The sequence below is a fragment of the Erpetoichthys calabaricus genome, chromosome 3, assembly GCF_900747795.2.
Source record: "Erpetoichthys calabaricus chromosome 3, fErpCal1.3, whole genome shotgun sequence".
Classification (NCBI taxonomy): Eukaryota; Metazoa; Chordata; class Cladistia; order Polypteriformes; family Polypteridae; genus Erpetoichthys; species Erpetoichthys calabaricus.
In genome coordinates, this window is record NC_041396.2 from 123098699 (window position 1) to 123123866 (window position 25168).

General features: G+C 39.2%; 1 protein-coding gene across 1 annotated transcript in view; it reads left to right on the forward strand.

Annotated features, from left to right (window-relative positions):
• Nucleotides 1-25168, forward strand: part of galnt2 (UDP-N-acetyl-alpha-D-galactosamine:polypeptide N-acetylgalactosaminyltransferase 2) — a 324782-nt gene that overhangs the window by 37973 nt on the left and 261641 nt on the right. The window contains exon 2 of the mRNA XM_028797339.2: nt 15457-15550. Coding sequence (XP_028653172.1) covers nt 15457-15550 — 94 coding nt within the window. The remainder of the gene's footprint in view (nt 1-15456; nt 15551-25168) is intronic.

Consider the following 25168-nt stretch of genomic DNA (forward strand, 5'->3'; position numbering starts at 1 on the left):
TGACCTTTTTCCAAACCAAACTTTTTATTGATGTTAAAAATCTGCCATTAGCTAGGATCTTTGGTTTGTTTCTGGGCTTTCTGATTCATAAACTGCACACTTGGCAACTCTTTACACAAGGTATTGTATCTCTCTTGTGCCCATTTATTACTTTTTTTTTTTTTTTTATTGTTTTCTACAGTATATTGCTTGGGCCCAACAGGCTGTAATATTAACTGTTTGTTCTGTATTGCCACCAACAGCTAATAGTTTAAACTATATCTCTACCTATACTAATGGTTTTAGACATTTTGTCTTGAATGTTCCTATTACCCAATTATGTACCATTATATACCATTAAGTTTATTATCATTCCTCTTACTGATAAACCCTATACCATGTTCTGTTAATAAAATTCAATAACCAATAATGCTTAAATTGGTCTGACTTTAATTGGTAATTTTGTAAGTGCTAATATGGTGATAGTCACTAATGTAATACTAAATATAGTAGTCATGTGTTAGATTTTGATTAACTACTGTACAACAGGTGGATAGTAGGCATAAGCACAGTCCAAAGTACATACAAACATTAATCCTTGAGGGTAACTGTTGTCCTCTCACAATAAGTATCAATGGCCGATAGAATTAAGTTATTATAAAAGTATTTCCTCTTATACACATTGGTTTTACACTAGGTGGTGAGCATTTTATGCTGATCTAATTTTCTAAACTATTTACTATTATTACCATTGTTCAGTTTAAATCCAAAATAATTTTGAATAATGCACTATTTCCATCAATAAAACAGTAGTTACAAATATGGTCCTCTGATCCTTTTAACTGAAACTTGAGTATGTTGCAACAATTGGAGGTTCAGTGGTCAATTGGTCGATGGCCTGACCCATAGCTTGATCCTTCTTCTGGTATGGCTTATTTCTCTTTGGAGTCTGACAGTTTGTTTGCAGACCTTTATTACGGACCAATCTCCCAGTTCAAATCTACTCTGTTATGTCCGATTGGCTAAGAGCAGCTTTTACCTGCAGGTATAGAGAATTAAGAGTTTTGCTCAATTTTAGTCAGTATTGCAGTACTTCATCTGGAATTGCAGAAGGTACTTATGGATCCCAAAATAATATCTCATGAGGTGTTAAGTCTATTTTGTTGGGGGTATCCCTTATTAACAATAACACTAGTTGTAAAACAGATGGTCATTTTAATCCAGTTTCTGCTTATATTTTGTTTTTAGTGGTTGAAGTGAATTCTGCACGTAGTAAGCACAATGTATAAGTTTCATTTGTTGTGTCAGATATGTTCAAAATCGTTCATTTAAAAACTTATCCTCTATACTTATATCTATTTGGCTGTTGTTATGGCCTTCACTCAATTGAAAAGCATATCCATCACATCAAGTAAATCATCACAATTTAAAATAAAGTCAATCTGATTATGTACTAAGGCACGGGTGTCAAACTCCAGGCCTGGAGGGCCGCAGTGGCTACAGGTTTGCATTCTAACCCTTTTCCTAATCAGTGACCAGTTTTTACTGCTAATTCACTTTTTTCCCCCTTTATTTTAACAGCCATGTTAGAAGGATTCAGTCCTTTGAATTTATTTGTTTCCTCATTAAATGACAGCCAAACAGAAAAGCGATGTGAAACGAGCCAACAGATGACCAGCTTAAACTGGGGCTTCAAACTCCAACCAGTTTCTTAATGAGAAACCGATGCTTGCTGTTAATTAAACCCATTATTTAATTCCACGGCTTGTTGCTGCTCTCGTTCTGCAACAGCAGACATTTCCAAAACTGTTGATTTTATGTTTTTTATAAGAACATCGTCAAAGTGTTTTGGTGAGTTGAGAGATCAACCTTACTGAGACCATCACCTTTCTTTATTTTCAGATACTGTGTGATGTGGCGGCTTGTTTTGTGTCTCATTATTGTTTGGCTGCTAATTAAGGAAAAAGAAACAACTAAAGGGCCTGAGTCAAGTTAATTAAAAGAAGTAATTAGCAGCAAAAATTGGTCACTAATTAAGAAGATGCTTAGAATGAAAACTGCAGCCACTGCGGCCCTCTAGGACTGGAGTTCGACACCTCTGTACTAAGGGAAGAGGCATTCAGTTGGCCTCACTATTTTAAAACTATTGGCACATAACCTTTCCTGCTATGAAAGTAACTATGTAGCCTATAATTCAATTACTATAACATCAAGTCAGCCCTGCCCCCATTATTGATACATGTGTCAATATTGCCATTATTTAATTTTTTAGAGAAAATGTGGAGAAAGAGGGTATTAGTGAAAACCCTGAAACTGGTCTCATTAATGTAACTACTGATAAAAGCCAAATGTGTTAACTCTCTTAATGACAACACAAATAATTCCAACGAAGGAAATCAAAAACAAATGAAAAGAGAAGGCAGAATGGTGTGGATGTTATTAATTAAAGAGCAATGTTCTATGGAAGTTCCTATTGAAATTAAGAAAATGCCAGCTGATTATTCTAAAGTACAAATTTGTCTGTGTTCATTCTACCCTTTTAATGGGTGGCAATATAACACAAGGTTCCTCCAGAAACATCTCTCAGTCTGCGTAGTAAGCAGAAGTCAAGGATGAAATCCACAGTCTGTACTGGGAAATTCTTAATTATTTTTAGGAATGAAAATAGTGAGGCTTGGCATTCCCTTTTACCACTTTTATAATTGCAGAGTATATCTGTCAGATTTTAAATCATTTACAAAAGTGGTAGACCTTTCACTATGTCTAAGGCTAATGGGGTAATTTGTATAAAATATATTTTATCTTTTCCTGCATAAAGTCCAATAAATTATTTCAAAGGTTATTTAGATCAGTAAAAATTATCTTGAAATACATCTATTAACATCTCCGAAGATATTAACTGAAAGCTTAAACAGTTGTTTTAAGCTAATTAAATTAACATGTTTCTAGCTCAGGCTTTATAATTATAATAAAATATCCATAATTTTCATTAGAACATTAGCTTCTAGGAAATAAAACTAAAGCTTCCATAAACTATGTAGTCATCAAAACACGTCTCATTTACTTCTCATTTAAAATATACAAATTACAGTAGATATAATGCAAGGAATGGATGAGAAATCAATATATGACATGCAAGTGTAATGGGCTATAAACCTGTGTTTTAAAGAAAAGGGCAGAATTTCTGGAAAATTCTGCTACAGGTTATTGCTGATGGCTATCTACAGGACATAAATATTTACCTGTCTTGCTAAAGAGTCCCCTGCTTTGAATAGTCAGATTGCTTTGATTTAGTATTCTGGGGACATAGGTTTCTAATCAAGTACTCAAATTAAATGTGTTTACACTGTTTGTTATGCAGAGGAAATTGGCTTGCATCATTGTATTCACTGATTGCCATGTTGATCTATGCAGAAATTGAAGCATCTATCTATATATAAAATAAATAAAATCCCTATGTGTGTGTGGGTGTCTTCTGATGAAGTGCGCATGCGCAGGGCACGGTGCGATATTACTGTCGAGAAAGTTAGAGGCGTTTTACGGAAATACAAACCAGTATTACTGTGAGAGGAAATTAAAGGTACACAATACAGTGACGCATATTACAGCCACATACAAGCCAATATTACTGTCAGAGGAGATTAAAGGCATATTACTGACATGCACGCCTATATTACCGCCAGAGAAAATTAAAGGTATATTACGGACGTACAAGCCAGCAGACGTACAAGACGGTATCCTTCAATAAGGGCGTGCACAAACAGGCGAGCCTCAAAAGGGCGACCTCAATTGGGCGCAGCTTATTGAATAGAGCCGTACAAGACAGTATTACTGTCACAGAAAATTAAAGGCACACAATACACGGCGGCAGCCCACGAAGAACGGTCAGCTCAGCAAGTAAACATCAACAAAAGTCTGAAAGAAAGAAAAATACGACCAACAAAAAGAATGAGGTCAAAGTCCCTTGCCATTTAATATAGACTGTTCCTACTAATGTTTATGCACTACTGTTCTAGTGCCCGTTATTGTAACGGGCTAAATGACTAGTGTATATATTTCTGGGAAAAGGATAATAAAGGAAACAGAGAAGTATGGTCTGAGACTCGGGACTGCTGCCTGTTTCTTTTATGCTTTTCACCATATCACTGTGGCTACACCCTATAGCAACAGTGGCTTATACCTGGCCCAGGTTCCCATAGACCGTGCGGCCGGTAACACATTAAATGCCTTTTATGATTCAAAATCCATTTGTATTTAAAATGCCTTCAAAGTAGTTAGTACATCAGATAAATTGCATATTGAGAATGAAGTTCTGCTCTTTTATCAGTTAAACACTACAGTACTTTAAGCTAATAAGAAAATTATTCTAATATATAAAATTTATCTGTGATTAACAATTATTTCTTTTACCCATAACTTCCTGTTGAAGCTATTTATTCATGCGTTCCTTTTCATTGATATCTTTTCAGATTTTCCTCACATTTTCTTCCAGAGTGTTGGTTCTGTAGAAAAATCAGTCTACCTTTTTGTTGGTCAAAAATCCTCTTGGCATTATTCATACACTGTCTTTTATTGGTACAGCATATCTCAATATGGAATAATGACTGGACTGTAGGCCAGTGCTCATCATCAACTTCCATGATGTCTTAGAATGTGTTTCTTGTACTTTAAAATTACTTTTTTTTTTTTTTTTTAATTAATTTTAATTGACTTGCTCTTGAAGACTTGGACTCCGTGTTTCTTTTTTTCTTAATTAGCTGCCAAACAATAATGAGATACAAAATGAGCCAAAACATTACCAGCAAACTGTGTCCTTCATACAATATTTGAAAATATAGAAAGGTGAAGGTCTCAGGAATGTTGATCTGTTCAGGTCCCCAAAACATTTTAACAGTGCTCTTAGAAAAGAGAAAATCAACAATTTTGGAAAAGCTATGCAATTAAACAACTGGTTTAATTAATGACAAGACTCAAGGTCTAATTAACAACTGGTTGGAATGAAATTGGTTGGAGTTTGAGGCTCTGACTAGTTGGTCTTCTGTTGGCTCACTCATTACACATTTCGTTTTGGGTACCATTTAAGGAAAGAAATGAAGAAATTCAGGGGAACAAATCTTAAAAAAAACAAGTCCAATTTAAATAAAAAAAAAAAAACCATAGCAAGATAGAATTCCCAGGAAAACCTATACAGACACAGGCAGAACATTCAAACTCTACCCTGAAAATATTCAAACTTAAAGTTTTATTTCTTATTTCTTGGGAGTAGATCCAATCACTATGTCGCCATACTAATCCTCCTTAATAGTTCTTAAGTTACCTAACAACTCAAGTTCAAAGTTTTTTGAAACACTATTTATGCATGTGAAGCATCCTTCACTTTTGGATCCTGTTTAATTAGTCAGCTAATATACACACAACTAGTATTATCTATGTGCAGTACACATTCTGCACTTCCCAAATGCATCATAGTGTACTCAAATTTACACATACAGTACAAACACTTTACACATACAGTACAAACACACACACACATACACACATGCACACATACCCCACCCAGTAGAATTTTTATTCTTGAAAGAAATTGTCTCCCTTTTATTTTATAGTGATCAAAAGAACATTTTTCCTAAAAACTTGATCACGGTTTTAAGGAAAGATGTTTTGCATAGGTTCCTGCCTTGTGCCCTGTGTTGGCTGGGATTGGCTCCAGCAGACCCCCGTGACCCTGTGTTCGGATTCAGTGGGTTGGAAAATGGATGGATGGATGTTTTGCATATTTATAAACACTTTTATAAGCAAAAATGGAAACATTTTCATTATACCAAATATTACACATATTCAAGAATATTGCTTTAACCCAAATCACTTCAGAGCTCTGGAAATTTATATTGGATATTTCTAGTTTAGTGTGCACAATATATTTTCAGCAAATGCTTGAACATTCAGTTAATAGTAATATTTCAGACAAAGAAGTCCCATTCACATGTCATTTCTTAGACATAATCTGACATTTTGAAACTCGCTGAGCATTCTTTTAACACGTTTGCCAAACACAGAGTAAGATCCAGGAAACTCCCCCAGACAATAGTCTACTATCCAGAAAGTTATTGGGTTCAGTACAGATAACTCCTGCTGAATGCCACTGGCCTTCTCAGCAATTTCCTGAAAGCGGTGCCCTCACAGAGCGCTGGCATACAGGCATAGAAGGAACATGGTCATGAACTTTAGGTATAGGAACAGACAGGAAGGGGTAACTCCCACGGATGGTAAACCAAATTCGGCCATACTCAAGGTTAATTCCACAACAGAAATGCCACAGAGAGAGGATCCTCTTGGCATTATTAATGTTAGCCAGCAGTCTGTAGTTTAAGCTCTCTCTTAAGCAGACAAGAGGTCTCACGTGGAGTTCTCGTAGTTATCCAGTTGTGATCTCATCATTCCTAAATCTATACTAAAACCACACTACTCCTTTTGAGTGACCTAGTAATTCATCCCTCCATAATTGGAAACTTCCTTGGTGTTTCACAAAATGTCCCAGCTGAGAAAGAAAGTAACCTCTTTCAATTGTAAGGTTTTATGTATCGGGACATAAAAAAAAAAATCATCTGGGGCCTCATGTATAAATGGTGCATATGCACAAAAATGTTGCGTCCGAACTTTTCCACGCTCCAATCATGATGTATAAAACCTAAACCTGGTGTAAAGCCACGCACATTATCACGGTAGCTCTAACCCTGGCATACGCAAGCTCTCTGCTCGGTTTTGCACACTGGCTGCACCCAGTGTCAAAGCAGTGCTACTGTTCCTGTATGGTTACCCTTTCTTTTTTAGATCCACATCCCTGACGTGGCTTTATCATATACACTAAAACTAACTGCATTTTGTTTATTAGTTTAAGGCATCTGATTGTAATTAACCTGTAACAATATAATGGTCCAGGGAATAGCCAAAGTATTCCAAATACCATAGCTGCTTTAGCATTGTTACTCTCACTGCACCTTCTTTTTCTTCTTTTAGCTGCTTCCGTTAGGGGTTACCACAGCAGATCATCTTTTTCCATATTACTCTCACTGCACCACTCGGAGTATTTATATCACTATATCTGACTGGGGAATCACAGATTTTCAGTAGCTGATCGGAAAGAGAATTATTGAATTTCCCATTGGGATTAATAAAGTATCTATCTATCTATCTATCTATCTATCTATCTATCTATCTATCTATCTATCTATCTATCTATCTATCTATCTATCTATCTATCTATCTATCTATCTATCTATCTATCTATCTATCTATCTATCTATCTATCTATCTATCTATCTATCTATCTATCTATCTATCTATCTATCTATCTATCTATCTATCTATCTATCTATCTATCTATCTATCTATCTATCTATCTATCTATCTATCTATCTATCTATCTATCTATCTATCTATCTATCTATCTATCTATCTATCTATCTATCTATCTATCTATCTATCTATCTATCTATCTATCTATCTATCTATCTATCTATCTATCTTATTGGTATACAGCATCAAGCACACGCTGCCTCAGCCATGCTGTCAATTGAACTGCTCTCACACGGCAAACGATTCAAAGCTTTTCCTGTATCGACCTCTTGGTTCAGAAACCATTTCATTCGAAGAACTATAAACGCACTCTATCAGTCCATCAAGTGCTCCTTGTAGAGCTGTTTTTACTTATTCATACAATTACCTCACTGTAAACTTGCACTACAGTTTTATAATATTGCACAACCTGAGCCACTTGCATATGATGACGATATCATTAAGATGAAATGCAGCAAAATGTTTATTATACAGATGATAAAACTTTAAATTCTTAAGTAATCAATATTGTTAATAATTAAACATTTGAGGACACGGTGCCGCAGCACTAGCGAGGAGCTGCCGCTCCGTTCGTGGATTGTTCCTGCCTAGCGCTATATTCTTGTTGGTGCTGGTGCGACACTGGAAGGATAGATGGATAGAATAATTAAACACATACTACAAAGATATTTCAATGTTTCTTAAAAGTTTTGAAGAATCGGTGTTCTAAGCTTACAGATGGCTTAACATCTATTACAGAGCTCATTGTGTGGCGATTGGGTATTTGGAGAAAGAAAAGTAAGGACCGGAATTGGGGGTTGGTATGTTTGAAAGGGACAGTACTTCTACAATAAAGTATTTCATCGACAGTCGTGCCTGGTGCAGCAAGCATCTTGCGTGAGACATGAACAATCACTGCGCCACTGTGTTCCCATGTTTAATAACATGCTTTAACTCCTATCATCATGAAAATAATATCACGTATACATCTCAGTATTTTAGTTATTCAGAGAGCTGTAATATTATGAATGTAATGGATTCTGTGTCCTGTCGGAGGAAGAGAAAGCCCGGAAGTATGTAGTGATTCACACACAGAGCACATAGAAGATCAAATACAAAACAAACCATTTAACGTGCTACTTTAGTTACGATGGGATTTGAGAAACTAGTAAATTAAACAATTTTAAGATGAAGTTTATGATGTTCTACTTTAATGACAAAATAAACCGTGATTTAAGTGGAAATTTGTAGATTAAAGTTGACATTTTGTGCTTTTTTCCCCACTGTGTGCCTTTTTTTTTTTTTTTCCCCTCTGTACTCTAATAAGCTTTCATATGACACTCAGACGTTGGGCTACGACTCGCCTTTTCACGGTGACTTTGATATGTGACAACTTCTTTTTTTTATTTCGGGCACTGTGCGACTTTGTGAACTTGAGCTTTTCAGTTTCTCCGACACGCTATGTCACTCGATCAATTTCCTTTTGTTGTTTATACCACTGTTTTTTCTTGCCCCTACTTGGTATTCGCTGAAATTCTTCTATTTTCCCTCGTGCTTTTGCCATTGTCTTTTCACAGAAGGCTGAGCTTAAGGGATATTTATATTGATTTGCATATTCAAAGAGGCGTAATTCTGGGATGAGTTGGGGCGGGACAGCAGGCGCGTACACATGCGTTACTTTTCACGCTGACCGGGATTTGTGTAATGGAAGAACGTGGAAGTTGCCGTTCGCACAGATTTATGCATCTGAATTTTTTCTGCGTACAGTAATCCCTTGCTATATCATGCTTCGACTTTCGCGGCTTCACTCTATCGCGGATTTTATATGTAAGCATATCCAAGTATAAAATGCGGGTTTCTGTGGACAATGAATCTTTTTACTTCTGGTACATGCTTCCTCATTTGGTTTGCCCAGTTGATTTCATACAAGGGACGCTATTGGCGGATGGCTGAGAAGCTACCCAATCAGAGCACGCAGTTAAGTTCCTGTGTGCTGATTGGCTCAGCGATGGTGCGCCGAATTCGATTCCGCTGCGTTAACCAGGAAGTCTTGCCTCACTCATTCAGCATCAATGTGTTTCGCTGTGTAAAGAGTTAACTTTTTTGTGCTCTTTTGTGTTTATCTTTGTGCATAGTCAAGTCCTTCATTATGGCTCCAAAACAATCTGCTTCTGCTACTGCTTCAGGGGTGTGCCCAAACACCAACGGAAGATGCTAACAATTGCCGAAAAGATAAAAGGTTTGGATATGTTTTATTTAAAAAGGAGGAAAACAATATAAGATCTACGGCGAATTGTATATAAGATAATAAAATTAAGGTCGCTACTTTGCGAATTTTCACCTATCGCGGGGGTCTCAGGAACGTAACCCCCACGATAGGTGAGGGATGACTGTACGAACATTTCCGCTTTTCTGCTTACGCCATGTTATAGTGTGAGTTCTACGCACGGCATTATACATGAGGCCCCTGGTCCTTAACAGAAACCACTTGAAAGATTACATAATGTCATTATTAATTAATCAAGAGTAAGTCAAAATGCAGAAGCACATACATGTACATATATACACACACACATATATATACACATACATATACAGTACTGTGCAAAGGTTTTAGGCAGGTGTGAAAAAATGCTGTAAACAAAGAATGCTTTCAGAAATATAAATAATGATTGTTTATTGTTATCAGTTTTACAAAATTCAAAGTGAGCGAACAAAATAAAAATCTAAATCAAATCAATATTTGGTGTTACTACCTTTTGCCTTCAAACCAGCATCAATTCTTATAGGTACACTTGCACAAAGTCAGGGATTTTATAGGATTATAGTCAGGTGTATGATCAACCAATTATACCAAACAGGTGCTAATGATCATCAATGTCACACGTAGGTTGAAACACTGTCATTAACTGAAACAGAAACTGCTGTGTAGGAGGCTTAAAACTGGGTGAGGAACAGCAAAACTCTGCTACCAAGGTGAGGTTGTGGAGGACAGTTTCATGTCATGGCAAGATTCAGCACAGGAACAAGACACAAGGTAGTTATACTGCATCAGGAAGGTCTCTTCCAGACAAAGATTTCAAAGCATACTGGAGTTTCAAGACGTGCTGTTCAAGCTCTTTTGAAGAAGCACAAAGAAATGGGCAACGTTGAAGATTGTAGACGCAGTGGTTGGCCAAGGAAACCTAGTGCAGCAGATGAAAGACGCATCAAGCTTATTACCCTTTGAAATTGGAAGAGTGCCATCGGCTCCGAACTGGTAGAAACCAGTGGGACCCAGGTATACCCATCTACTGTCTGGAAGAGTCTGGCCAGAAGTGGTCTTCATGGAAGAATTGCAGCCAAAAAGCCATACCTCCGACGTGGAAACAAGGCCAAGCGACTCAAGTATGCACGAAAACATAGGAACTGGGGTGCAGAAAAATGGCAAATTTGAAATATTTGGCTGTAGCAGAAGGCAGTTTGTTCGTCGAAGGGCAGGAGAGCGGTACAATGAGTGTCTGTAGGCAACAGTGAAGCATGGTGGAGGTTCCTTGAACGTTTGGGGCTGCATTTCTGCAAATGGAGTTGGAGATTTGTTCAGGATTAATGGCGTTCTCAATGCTGAGAAATACAGGCAGATACTTATCCATCATGCAGTACCATCAGGGAGGCATATGATTGGCCCCAAATTTATTCTACAGCAGGACAATGACCCCAAACAAAGTTATTAAGAACTATCTTCAGCGTAAAGAAGAACAAGAAGTCCTGGAAGTGATGGTATGCCCCCCACAGAGCCCTGATCTCAACATCATCGAGTGTGTCTGGGATTACATGAAGAGACCGAAGGATGTGAGGAAGCCTACATCCACAGAAGATCTGTGGTTAGTTCTCCAAGATGTTTGGAACAACCTACCAGCCGAGTTCCTTCAAAAACTGTGTGCAAGTGTACCTAGAAGAATTGATACTGTTTTGAAGGCAAAGGGTGGTCACACCAAATATTGATTTGATTTAGATTTCTCTTTTGTTTATTCACTGCATTTTGTTGATTAATAAAAATAAATGATTAACACTTCCATTTTTGAAAGCATTCTTTGTTTACAGCATTTTTTTCACACCTGCCTAAAACGTTTGCACAGTACTGTATGTATGTATATGTATGTATATGTGTGTGTGTGTGTGTATGTATATATATATATATATATATATATATATATATATATATATATATATATATATATATATAATAATAATAATAAAAGGCAAAGCCCTCACTGACTGACTCGCTCACTGACTGACTGACTCATCACTAATTCTCCAACTTCCTGTGTAGGTGGAAGGCTGAAATTTGGCAGGCTCATTCCTTACAGCTTACTTACAAAAGTTAGGCAGGTTTCATTTCGAAATTCAAAGCGTAATGGTCATAACTGGAACATATTTTTTGTCCATACACTGTAATGGAGGAGGCGGAGTCACGTATCGCGTCATCACGCCTCCTACGTAATCACGTGAACTAAAAACAAGGAAAAGATTTACAGCACGAGTCACACGCGGGAACGAAGGTAAATGACGTTAATTTTTGACTGTCTTTTAATACTGTGTAAGCATACATATTAACACATGTGCAATTAAACGTGTGCATTTACGGGGTGATTTCTCAGGCTTAAAAGCTCACCTTTTATCAAACGCTGGTACAAAGGTAACTGACGTTGTTCACTGTCTTTTAATACTGTGTAACCATACATATTAACACATGTGCAATTAAACGTGTGCATTTCCGGGGTGATTTCTCAGGCTTAAAAGCTCGCCTTTTACTAAAAAGGTAAATGCAAAACTATTTTCAATCAGTTTATTGAAACGCTCCCGTTAAGGATTGCAATAACATATTCGCGAGATAAAAGAACGAAGTAGGGGGAAATGGAGGAACAGCCGGAAACAGCGAAGAGCAAAAAATTAATTAAACAATTGAGAACGGAGTGAGTGAAGCATACAAGCATGTTCATAAGGGAAACAAAGCACGGTGTAAAACGTAAGTTTAAATTAAGTTTATAGAAACGCTCCCGCTGCGGATTGCAATAACATATTCGCGAGATAAAAGTTTAATGAGAAGACACGAGGTATAAACGAACCACACGCCGTGGCGCAACGTTAAGGGCAACAGTTTCAACCATTCTATGATCTGCTTCTCGCAACTGAAAGACGGCACATGGCGGATGTTAGCCGACTTGCTGACCGCAACGTTAGGGGCTTCAACTATGGCGCTGACGCCACATCTCAGTGCCAACACTTTGCAGACTCTACTTAAAAGACACGCCCTCCTCACTGGACAGTTAAAAAGACCAATCAAACTAACGATGACATCAAGTATTACCCAATCAAAAGTAGGAAAGTAGGCATCTTCATAAAATGCGTGTGGGATGATTTGCATGAGACGCTGCTTTAAAAAAAAAATGATAAAAAAAATACGGGATAAATCCCGTCCAGTATTGATTCAAAACGGGACGCGCAATTTCATTCTCAAACGCGGCACGATTCCGTATTTTAAAGGACGGGTGGCAACCCTACAGTGCCAGGTAACCACCCATACAATCAGATTGTGATTCAGACTAGGAATGCAATGAATGTAATTACCCCGATCTACATACAAGGCGAAAGTCTTGCAACATTCAAAGATGATGGTTTGGGATAATTAGTACTTATTAAGTACACCATGGCACATAAAAGAGCTTATGAAGCCTTGAACCGAAAAAAGCAAGATCTCAGAGATCGTAAAAAAAAAAAAGGAGGTAATGTCGTTTTACTCGCTGTACATTTTAGTCAAACATTACCAGTTATTCCATGAGGGAGACCAGCAGATGAACTCAACGTGTGTTTAAAATCCATGCTTCTCCCACGCTCGGTTATATGTCGCGTGTTCTCGGGTAGGTACACCAAAAAATGTATACATTTAAGCATGTAATGGGCAAACAAAAAATGAGGTATACCCGAAGGCACTGCAGTAGTACTCAATGTAACTTTACTTCTTAAATGTTAATGTTTTACTGTTTAATAATTTATACGCTTCTTATATATTGTTCAAATTCTTTTATCAAAATACCAGTGACAGCGCAATGCACGATAACATGGAGTGAATACACCATACGCATCTGCCCACGGCCGCCCTGGTGTGCGCAGATAGGAGTTGATTCTAAAATAAAATAAACATAAAAAGAGTAATACAATCATCACCCATAAAGCGGATAGCAGACGTGACGTATTATATGTGTACCAGATTTCAAGTCAATAGGTGAAACGGTTTGCAAGCTACAGGTGATTTAAAATCCTGGACAGACCAACGAAAAGCCACGGTAGCAAATTATAGAAGAAGATTTTACTGTTTAATAATTTATATTTATATGAAATGTGCTTCTTATATATTACTTCATATTCTCATATGATAATGATGTTTATATTGATTTCTATGTTATTGTAAGTGCATCTATGTGTGTATATGTATGTATGTATGTGTATGTGTATATATATAGTCACCTCCACCCCCCCATCCCCAATCCCCCCCCATTATGAATGTGCTGCTATATATTGCCTTTGATTCTTGTAAGTCTAAACGTTATCCTCTAATGAAGACCCCTGATAGTTTTATTCCTGAGCTTTCAACCCCTATTTTATGATACGTGATTCGTGTTTTCTCCCTTTGTGGATCTCCAACTGCAAATATGCAAACCGTATCACAGACCTTCTCTTCCATATATATATAATGAAAGTATCTGCTGAATGTATTTCGAAGTGCCCAAAACACCTTGAAATGCCTGAATGAATCCTCCACAGAGCAGGTAGTTCTGTAGTCGCAGCTCAGTTGTGCATAATGATCCCCAAACAGAAACATTGTCAATTATTTTTTTTCTTTCTTTGAAATTTCCTCGTACTGTTTTTTTTACTGTTTTTGTTTTCAGTGATACCTTTTGTTTATTGCTGATCCAATGGATGTTTTTCAAATGTTGAATTTAGTTCATTGTCACCCTCCTATAGACATGGCAGAGCCGAATTAAAGTGAAATCAGAATTTCACTGTTGACACTGTCAACTTTCTTGAAAGACGGGAAAAAAGAAGAAAAATCTCGGGTTGCAAACGTATGCGAACTGCTGCATTTGAAGATGTCGAAAAAGCAGTTTTTATGTGGTTCAGTGAAACATTCCTATTAATGTGGCACTTATTCAAGAAAATACAAGGTTTCTAAACTCTCTTGGGACCTCCCAGAACGGGATTACACGCCGAAGAGTGTCCCAATGTGCGATCACCGCGTCTGTGGAAGTCCGTTTATAAGTTGCCGGGCCAACGCAGCTCACCACGGAAGCAAACGGAAAAGATCTCGATGGGTGATGCAAGAAACATTGTAAATGCAGGGAACAGTATTACTTGGCCAGAACCCTGCCTGAACTGCTGTGTCTGTGTATAGGGGAGTGGTGGATCCTGCTACAATAAATAACCGTGCTGTTCCCATTTTCAAGCTGAATAAAGCTGGTTTTGCTAAAGTACTGAGACTCGGCCTCGTGTTTTGGGGTGCAAGACAGGGACTTAAAGCGTGAACCTGATCTTTTAGGATTTGCTTCTGTGGCGCTTCACTGCAGCGCTGTGAGCCTGCTGTTGCCCTGTTCCGGCAACGGACAAACAATCTTCCACAGACATGGCAATCGCTTTTCAGGACGCCCTTTGGCGTGTCGTCCCGTTGGGTGAGGGGTGGGGGGGATGAGTCCCAAAAGAATTCAGAAACCTCACAATATGAAGAAGAAGAAAAGGATGATTCGGCTTCTGATTAATAACTGTGCTGCCTACAACCTGTTTCCACATTTAGATAATGTTCGCATTGAATTCCTCCCACCCAATTGCACGGCAGTGCTTCAGCCATTGGATTTGGGCATCATTCACACCCTGAAAGTGTTTTATTGCAAGGAAATGCTGAGAAAAATTCTCGCCAGCATAACTTGTAGACAGGAGGAGATGAAAATTAACTTGAAAGAAGCTATTGAAATTATTGCGAACGCCTGGATGGAAGTTAAAGAAAGCACTGTAGTAACAAATACAGAATCTCATTACTGTGGAATTTTCATTACAACAAATGAATATGAATATATTTATATATACTTTTTTTTTTTTTTTTTGTAACAGGAGGAGTGGAACAGCAGCGAGACATTAAAACGAAAAGACACACACATTGGAAATGCTGAGGAGAAATCTCACAGTTTGGAAACACTGCCTCCTGGTACATATATTCTTACAAGAATTAACAATGTTAATGATATTTGCATTAACTGCATTTTAAGGTGATTTCTAAGTTAGCTTATAATTGTTGCTCATTTTATTTTTTGTTATAATATGCCATAGTGGTTAACCTGGCCTGGTTTCTTTCTTTGGAAAACTTTGCTTGTTTTCCCTTCATTCGAGTAAATGTACTCTGGGTATCCCAGTTTCCTCCCACGCTGAGCATGCTGTCTGCATAGCATGAAACAAAGACAACTTCTTTTTATAATGACTTCATATATGTTTACATCAATGTACATGCATGTTAACGCCGCCTTTTGTTTATGCTGCTGCTTATAACATAAAAGTATAATGCTTTACTTTTTAAGGACTTTCTTGTCAGATATTACAAAATTGGAGTTGCTTTTGCTTTATAGGCTTTACGACATATTTAAAGTGAAGATTGATGTAATAAACAGTATGAATTGTTGAACACTATTGCATTTATAGCTAATCATCCTTAAATATGCTTTTTTATAATTTTTATTTTTACACGCCGAGACTCGTCTATTCAAGTACTCAACTTAGAGCGCTGAGAACAAATGCCAGTGCCGGTGTGGTTCCCTATTTACCCGACGAGGTAAGAAGGCAGTATCGTGGCAGAAGAGCCGGCACTAAGCTAAAAATGAAGCGGCTTGCGAGAAAGTGGCGTTTTAAGCCCTCTGTGCCTTCTGGGATTCTGGGAAATGTGAACTCAATCTCAAATAAGATCAACGAACTGGCTGCGCTGGTGAAAAATGTCAGAACCTACAGAAAATGCAGTTTGTTGTGCTTTTGCGAAACGTGGCTAACTACCACAATCCCATATGCTAACGTGGAGCTACCCGGGTTTAGCACAGTTAGAGCGGACAGAGATGCAAGTACCTGTGGGAAGCACAAAGGAGGAGGACTCGCTCTCTGTTAATACACGGTGGTGTAACTCTGGACATGTTAACGTCAAAGTCTCCACTTGCTGCAGGGACATCGAACTGTTGGCCGTAAGTTTGCATCCCTATTGCTTGACGTGTCCAAACTCTCTGGGCATTGTTGTTATCGTTTACATCCCTCCTTGGGCAGACATGGAGACAGCGAGTGACATCATCCATTCTGCTGTTGCTAAGTTACAAACTCAGCACCCTGAGGCGTTTGTGCTTATTGCTGGAGACTTTAACCATGTGACACTGGACAAAACATTACCTGCCTTCTCCCAGTATGTGGACTGTATCACCCGGGGAAATAAGACTATTGATTTACTGTATGCATACGTTAAAGACGCATACAGCGCCACCCCGCTGCCTGCGCTCGGGAAAGCAGATCATAACCTGGTTCTGCTTCAGCCTCGCTACAAACCAAGAGTGTGGGTCCTACCTACAACCACACGCTCATTCAGGAAGTGGTCACCGGATGCAGAGAAGGCACTGAAAAAATGCTTTGGAACTACAGACTGGGATATCCTGCAGGGATCACATAGTGAGAACATTGAGGAGGTTGTTGACTGCACTACCGACTACATCAACTTCTGTATGGACATTGTAGTTCCAGTAAGAACTGTACGCTGCTATGGTAACAACAAGCCATGGATTACAAGTGACATCAAGGGTCTTTTGAACCAGAAGAAAAGGGCTTTTAAAAGTGGTGATCAGCATGAGCTCAGGCGCGTGCAGAAGGAACTCCGAGTCCAGCTCAGGGCGGCGAAGGAGCAGTACAGGAGAAAGCTGGAGCAGAAGTTGCAGAATAACAGCATGAAGGAAGTGTGGGATGGGATGAAGATCATCACTGGCTGCATCTCGAAGCGGGGTGCCACCATCGAGAGAGAAGTGAAGAGAGCAAACCAAATGAGCAACTTCTTTAACAGGTTTGACCACCCTAACCCACTCTCACCTCGAAGTACTGCACCCCCCACACATCCTTCTGCTGATACCAGCATAGGAAAGACATCCCCACCCATAATTACAACAGCGCAGGTGAGCAGAGCGCTGAGGAGACTTCGTGCCAGCAAAGCAGCGGGTCCAGATGGAGTATCGCCACTACTGCTGAAGGTCTGTGCATTGAAGCTGGGGAGTCCTCTACAATGCATCTTCAACCTGAGCCTGGAACAGGAGAGAGTCCCGAGGCTTTGGAAAACATCTTGCATCACCCCAGTCCCAAAGGTATCACGTCCTAGTGAGCTGAATGACTTCTGGCCTGTTGCTCTGACATCACATGTGATGAAGACCATGGAGAGGCTGCTGCTTCACCACCTGAGGCCACAGGTTCAACACGCCCTCGATCCTCTGCAGTTTGCATATCGGGAGAAGGTGGGAGCGGAGGATGCCATCATCTATATGCTACACCGATCCCTCTCCCACTTGGACAGAGGCAATGGTGCTGTAAGAATTATGTTTCTAGACTTCTCTAGCGCCTTCAACACAATCCAATCTCTGCTCCTTACGGACAAGCTGACAGAGATGGGAGTAGATTCATACCTGGTGGCATGGAGCGTGGACTGTCTTAAAGACAGACCTCCGTATGTGCGTTTTGGGAACTGCACGTCTGACATTGTGGTCAGCAACACAGGAGCGCCACAGGGGACTGTACTTTCTCCGGTCCTGTTCAGCCTATATACATTGGACTTCCACTACAACTCGGAGTCCTGCCACGTGCAAAAGTTCGCTGACGACACTGCTATCGTGGGCTGTATCAGGAGTGGGCAGGAGGAGAAGTATAAGGACCTAATCAATGACTTTGTTAAATGGTGCGACTGAAACCACCTACACCTGAACACCAGCAAAACCAAGGAGCTGGTGGTGGATTTTAGGAGGCCCAGACCCCTCATGGACCCCGTGATCATCAGAGGTGACTGTGTGCAGATGGTGCAGACCTATAAATACCTGGGAGTGCAGCTGGATGATAAATTAGACTGGACTGCCAATACTGATGCTCTGTGTAAGAAAGGACAGAGCCGGTTATACTTCCTTAGAAGGCTGGCGTCCTTCAACATCTGCAATAAGATGCTGCAGATGTTCTATCAGACGGTTGTGGCGAGCGCCCTCTTCTTCATGGTGGTGTGCTGGGGAGGCAGCATTAAGAAGAAAGACGCCTCACGCCTGGACAAACTGGTGAGGAAGGCAAGCTCTATTGTTGGCATGGAGCTGGACAGTTTAACATCTGTGGCAGAGCGACGGGCGCTAAGCAGGCTCCTATCAATTATGAAGAATCCACTGCATCCACTAAACAGTGTCGTCTCCAGACAGAAGAGCAGCTTCAGTGACAGACTGTTGTCACTGTCCTGCTCCACTGACAGACTGAGAAGATCGTTCCTCCCCCAAACTATGCGACTCTTCAATTCCACCCGGGGGGGGTAAATGTTAACATCATAAAAAGTTATTGTATGTTTTTACCTGCATTCTTATCAATTTTTTTAATATTGAGTTTGTTTTTTTTTTTTTTTTTTTTTTTTTTGTATCAGTATGCTGCTGCTGGAGAATGTGAATTTCCCCTTGGGATTAATAAAGTATCTATCTAGATCTATCTTTTCACCTTGTACTTGCATGACCACTTATCAGCAGCCATAGTTGTGGAATTATCAGTTTCCTTTCCCAGATTCATTGACCAAGCCTTTCAGGTGCTTATTACATATCTCGGTGTAACTTAAGTATATTACTATAACCTGTTACACTGCATGCCTCCAAATTAAAGAGCCTGTATGTGAATAATGATAATGTGTGGGTTAATGCTGACTAAATGCTTAGTGTTTGACACCAGAATCCCTGAAGCCTACGAAAAAAGTTGTGATCCTGGGCCACCTTAAATTCCCTTGCACCTTTCCATCAGTGTCTTTTGTTTTGCAAATGTATGAGATCAGCACAAACAGTAAGCAGTCTGCTATCCCATCCCCCCCACCAACTCAGCTGAAGTTCTTCCAGCTCAAGTCTGTTTATCTGCTTGTGAGGTACCTGGGTTGTATAGGGGAAATAATATATTGTTATTTGGAATACATACATGTGTGTGTGTGTGTTCCATGTTTACAACAATCTGAGTAAATGTAGGATGACAAGAAATGCTGAACACATACCTAAAACAAACTTTTTACAGTACAGTAATAATGTTATAAGTGTATAATGTGTGAAGTCTTTACTGTAGTCCAAATATCAAATAAACATGTGCACTTTTATTCAAGAATATAACCAAAGAAAAAGAAATCTTGCAGTTCTATGTTGCTGTCAATGAGTTACAAACCCAAGCTCAAATGTCAATTGACAGAAAGTTGATAGTGAGGACTGACTTTGTCCCCACTGCTCCAGATGTAAACTAAGTGATATGAGACTTAGGTTGCTTTATGTCATTGGCTGCATGGCAGTATGCAGTCACGATCCTTAAGCTGTTTCATTTTAACGTGGCAACTTTGATTTGTTTCATGGGAGATGAGAAAATATTGCCTACTAAAAGTAAACATGGTTCTCTTCCCGGGTCCTCCCTGTGTGGAGTTTGCATGTTCTCCTTGTGTCTGCGTGGGTTTCCTCCGGGTGCTCTGGTTTCCTCCCACAGTCCAAAGACATGCAGGTTAGGTGGACTGGTGATTCTAAATTGTCCCTAGTGTGTGCTTGGTGTGTGGGTGTGCGTGTCCTGCGATGGGTTGGCGCCCTGCCCAGGATTGGTTCCTGCCTTGCGCCCTGTGTTGGCTGGGATTGGCTCCAGCAGACCCCCGTGACCCTGTAGTTAGGATTCACCGGGTTGGAAAATGGATGGATGGAAAAGTAAACATTACACAAGCTAATCACTGCCAAATGTAAATGGTATAAACTGCATAAGTTGCTCCTTTTGTAAATACCAAAATGAAGTGTATTCAGCGTTTCGGTGCTTTGAAGAACAAGCACAAGAAGAATCTTCCTATCAAAAAGGGCATGTACTGTGTTAACAGAAACATAAAGTAAGTAGGACCAACAGAACAGCATTACTAACTGCAAAATCTGCAAAAACTGAATTAGTTTGCTTTCAAGAGCCAAATGAACAACACAAATGTCCCTAGAAAAACCCATAAATTAAAGCATACATTTTATATTTGAATGGTACTTTGAAGAATGTAATGCTTTCTCACAGGTATAAATTTATTAAATACTAGTAACAGTAGCCCAAGTAATTTTCAAATTTTGGATTTATACACATCCATAAGAAATAACAATCAGAATGCTCATGTAAGAAACCATGAAATCTGCACAAAACAAAGGCTGTTTAACAGGAGTCTTAAAATAATTAATGTAAAACTGACGAGAATGATTTTATAGAAGTGTTTAAAGTTGGTACAAATATAAAACCAAATTTGAGTTTCTGACATTTGAAATTTGAATTAATTTGACTAATTTGTTAAATATTACTATTTAGTAATATTTTTTAACCAGCTAATTATACAAACATAAAATCTTACAATAGCAATAAGGGTGGGATTCAGCAGGGACCTCACGATTCGATATTATAATGATTTTTGCTTGCCAATTTGATATATATTGTGATTTTTAAAGTATAATACAGTATAATGTATTTTTTTTTTATAGTCCAAAACCACACAAGAAGTACCGCAATGGGCTTTAACTGGCCCTGCCTTTTGACAGCCCCCCCAGCCTTGACTCTCTAAGAAGACAAGACAAGGAAAACCTCCAAAAAAAAAAAAAAAAACCCAGATGTCACACCAAGCACCCTTCTTGCTGTTACCCTTACTACATCTTCTGTAGTTGCCCAACTCTTCACTGCCACCCAGTGCCTGTCTCGCCTCCTCCCTACACTCAACCTTGCAGTCTTCATTTTTCAACTTCCACCATTTGATCCTTGGCTCTGCACTCCCTCTCCTCCTCTTCTTCTTGATCTCCAATGTCATCCTACAGACCACCATCCTATTCTGCTTAACTACACTTTCCCCTACCATCACTTTGCAGTGTTCAGTCTCCTTCAGATTGACTCTTCTGCATAGGATGTAATCTACCTGTGTGCATCTTCCTCCACTCTTGTACATAACCCTATGTTCCTCCCTCTTCTTAAAATATATATTCACCACAGCCATGACCATCCTTTTGGCAAAATCCACTATCCTCTGACCTTCTTCATTCCTCTCCTTGACACCATACCTACCCATCACCTCTTCGTCTCCTCTGTTCCCTTCACCAACATGTCCATTGAAATCTGCTCCAATCACCACTTTCTGTCCCTTGGGTACACTATTCATCACTTGATCCAACTCACTCCAAAAATCTTCTTTCTCATCCATCGAACATCCAACTTGCGGGGCATATGCACTAATAACATTCATCATTACACCTCCAATTTCCAGCTTCATAATCATCACTCTGCCTGACACTTTTTTCACCTCCAAAACACTCTTCGCATGCTGTTCCTTCAGAATAACCCCTACTGCGTTTCTCCTCCTATCCACACCATGTGAACAATGTAAATCCACCTCTGATCCACCGGGCCTTACTTCCCTTACATTTAGTCTCTTGCAAGCACAGTATATCAACCTCCCTTCTCTCCATCATATCTGCTAACTCTCTTCCCTTACCAGTCATGCTGACATACTGTTGGTTAACAGTACTGGTGGCGGTCATTGTTAACCCAGGTCTCGACCGATCCGTGTTGGAAATTTGTACTGTTGTCCGCATATTGATTTTCAAAAAAAAATTTTACACCGCATGCCCTTCCTGATGTAACCCTCCTAATTTATCCGGTCTTGGGACCGGCACGAAGAAACACACTGGTTTGTGCATCCCCTGTAGCTGGGTTAAATGATATCACATAATACGATTTAGATTTGTTCAGAGTCCTGGAGACCTTGGCCATTTAAGCTGCCTCCCGCTATTGGATATTCCACAGCTGAGTCCGTGCTGGGCCAGCCAATCCAATTAAAGAACCCCTCTACCTGATGATTCCTGCTCTCCTCCATCAGAGATGACTTTGCCTTAGGCAGGCAAACAACTTGGCAGGTGGGCAGTGGCACCAAGTCCCACATTTTGAGTACAGAGAAGAGAAACCGAATAGACCAGGCTTAGTAACAAATTATAACTGTCCTATTACTTATGTTTTAGTGCTAATGACTAACAGAAATGCAGTCTGTACAGTTAATCAGCAGTTCTAGTCAGGATATGCTAAACTGAAGTAGTGAGTCTTCAGCCGGGATTTGAAAGCTGAGACTGAAGGGGCATCTCTTATAGTAGCCCGCAGACCATTCCACAGTTTAGGGGCCCTGTACCTAAAAGCTCGGCCTCCCACTGTTTTTTTTTTTTTTTTTTTGTTTTTTTGTTTAAATCCTTGGAATCATAAGCAGACCGGCATCTTGAGATCTTAATGTACGCTCTGGTTTGTAAGTCATGAGAAGTTCAGACAAGTAAGCCGGACCTTTTCCATTTAAAGCTTTATATGTTAAAAGGAAGATTTTGAAATCTGCCCTAAACTTAACTGGGAGCCAGTGTAAAGATTTAAGAACTGGAGTTATGTGTTCATATTTTCTTGTTCTTGTAATAATTCTTCCAGCAGCATTTTGGATTAACTGGAAGCTGTGTAAAGTACAGTTTGAACATCCAGTGAACACCAGTAGTCAGTCCTACTAGAAATAAATGCATGAATTAATTTATCAGAATTCTGCTTATTTAGAAAAATGCCTTAATTTCCCAAGATTTGTAAGATGGAAAAACATGATTTAGACAACTTTGCAATGTGCACTTTAAATGACTTGCTAGAATCAAAGATAACTCCTTGATTCTGGGCTGATTCAATAAAATTAATGGTGATTCCAAATGAGTTAAATGATGATAACATATTGTTGCACTCAGCGTCATTCTCTCTAATAATTAAAATCTGTTTTATCATTGTTTAAAGACAAGTAATTCTCATCCACCCCCTCCTTTAATTCACAAACTAATTAAAGACAACATCAGAGAAACATTTTATTTTTTAGACCAAATGAAAAGGTATAGCTGGGTGTCATCCACATGCGAGTGAAAATTAGCATTGTTTTCTAGTAAAAGATCAAAGTGGAAGCATGTAAAGTGAAAACAGTAAAGGTCCCAGGACTGAGCCTTGCGGGACACCATATCTCAATTCTCTGTAAAATGATGGAGTACTGTCAGCACATTTCTATACGTATTGGAATTGATTTGATAGATAAGAACTAAACCAGGCAAGGACAGTACCTGTAAGCCCAACATCATTTTCCAGCCTGTGCAGTAAAATGGAATGGTTAGTTGTGTCAAATGCTGCGCTTAAGTCTAACAACATAATTACAGTGGAGTTTCCTTCATCAGAGGAAAGCAGAATGTCGTTTACAACATGTGTTAGTGCTGTTATGTTATGTACTATGCCCAGTGCGGAAACCAGACTGGAATTTCTCAAGTAGATTGTAATGCGTAAGGTATGACTGAAGCTGATTGTCGACTACTTTTTCAATTATTTTAGAGAGAAAGGGTACATTTGAAATGGTTCTATAATTATTAAGTATATGTGGGTCTAGGTCTGACTTTTTAAGTAATGACTTACAGGTACTGTGCCATGCAATATGAACTATTAACAAGGTTAAGAATAAGCTCTGCAAGAACATCCATTGCACTTTTTACTTGTTTTGTTGGCACCAGATCTAGGGAACAAGTAGTAGGTTTCATTTTAGAAATTAAAGTCGAGACTTCCTCAGTTACAGGATTAAAATTTCTGAAGTGTTGAATGCAATGTGAGACAGGGTCTGCCAAGCTAGTATGTGTTTTGCACTGTGATGCCGAGATCTGGGATCTTATATTTTTAATTTTCTTGTTAAGAAGTTCATAAAGTCTGTACTGCTAATATCTGTTGGTATTTTGCACTGTAGATCTGAATTCCCTTTTGTTAAATTTGCCACTGTTTTAAACAGTACCCAATGATTTTTATTATTGCTATTATTTTAGAATAGTAATCTGAGCGAGCTTTAAAGAGAGCTGTTTTATATTTTTTAACACACCCTGACCACGCAGTTTGAAAGACATGCAGCTTTGTTGTTCTCCATCTTGCGATTGTACGGAATTAAGAAATCTTGTACAGTAATCCCTCCTCCATCGCGGGGGTTGCGTTCCAGAGCCACCCGCGAAATAGGAAAATCCGCGAAGTAGAAACCATATGTTTATATGGTTATTTTTAGAATGTCATGCTTGGGTCACAGGAACGTTATTCAAACACTGCAAACAAACATTTGTCTCTTTTTCAAAAGTTTAAACTGTGCTCCATGACAAGACAGAGATGACAGTTCTGTCTCACAATTAAAAGAATGCAAACATATCTTCCTTTTCAAAGGAGTGCAAAGCAAGCAGTCAAAAAAAAAATCAATACGGCTTTTTGGCTTTTAAGTATGCGAAGCACCCCGGTACAAAGCTGTTGAAGGCGGCAGCTCACACCCCCTCTGTCAGGAGCAGGAAGACAGAGAGAGAGAGAGAGATAGAGAGAGATAGCGAGAGACAGATAAAAAAAATCAATACGTGCCCTTTGAGCTTTTAAGTATGCGAAGCTCCGTGCAGCATGTCCTTCAGGAAGCAGCTGCACACAGCCCCCCTGCTCACACCCCCCTACGTCAGCGCAAGAGAGAGAGAGAGAGAGAGAGAGAGAGAGAGAGAGAGAA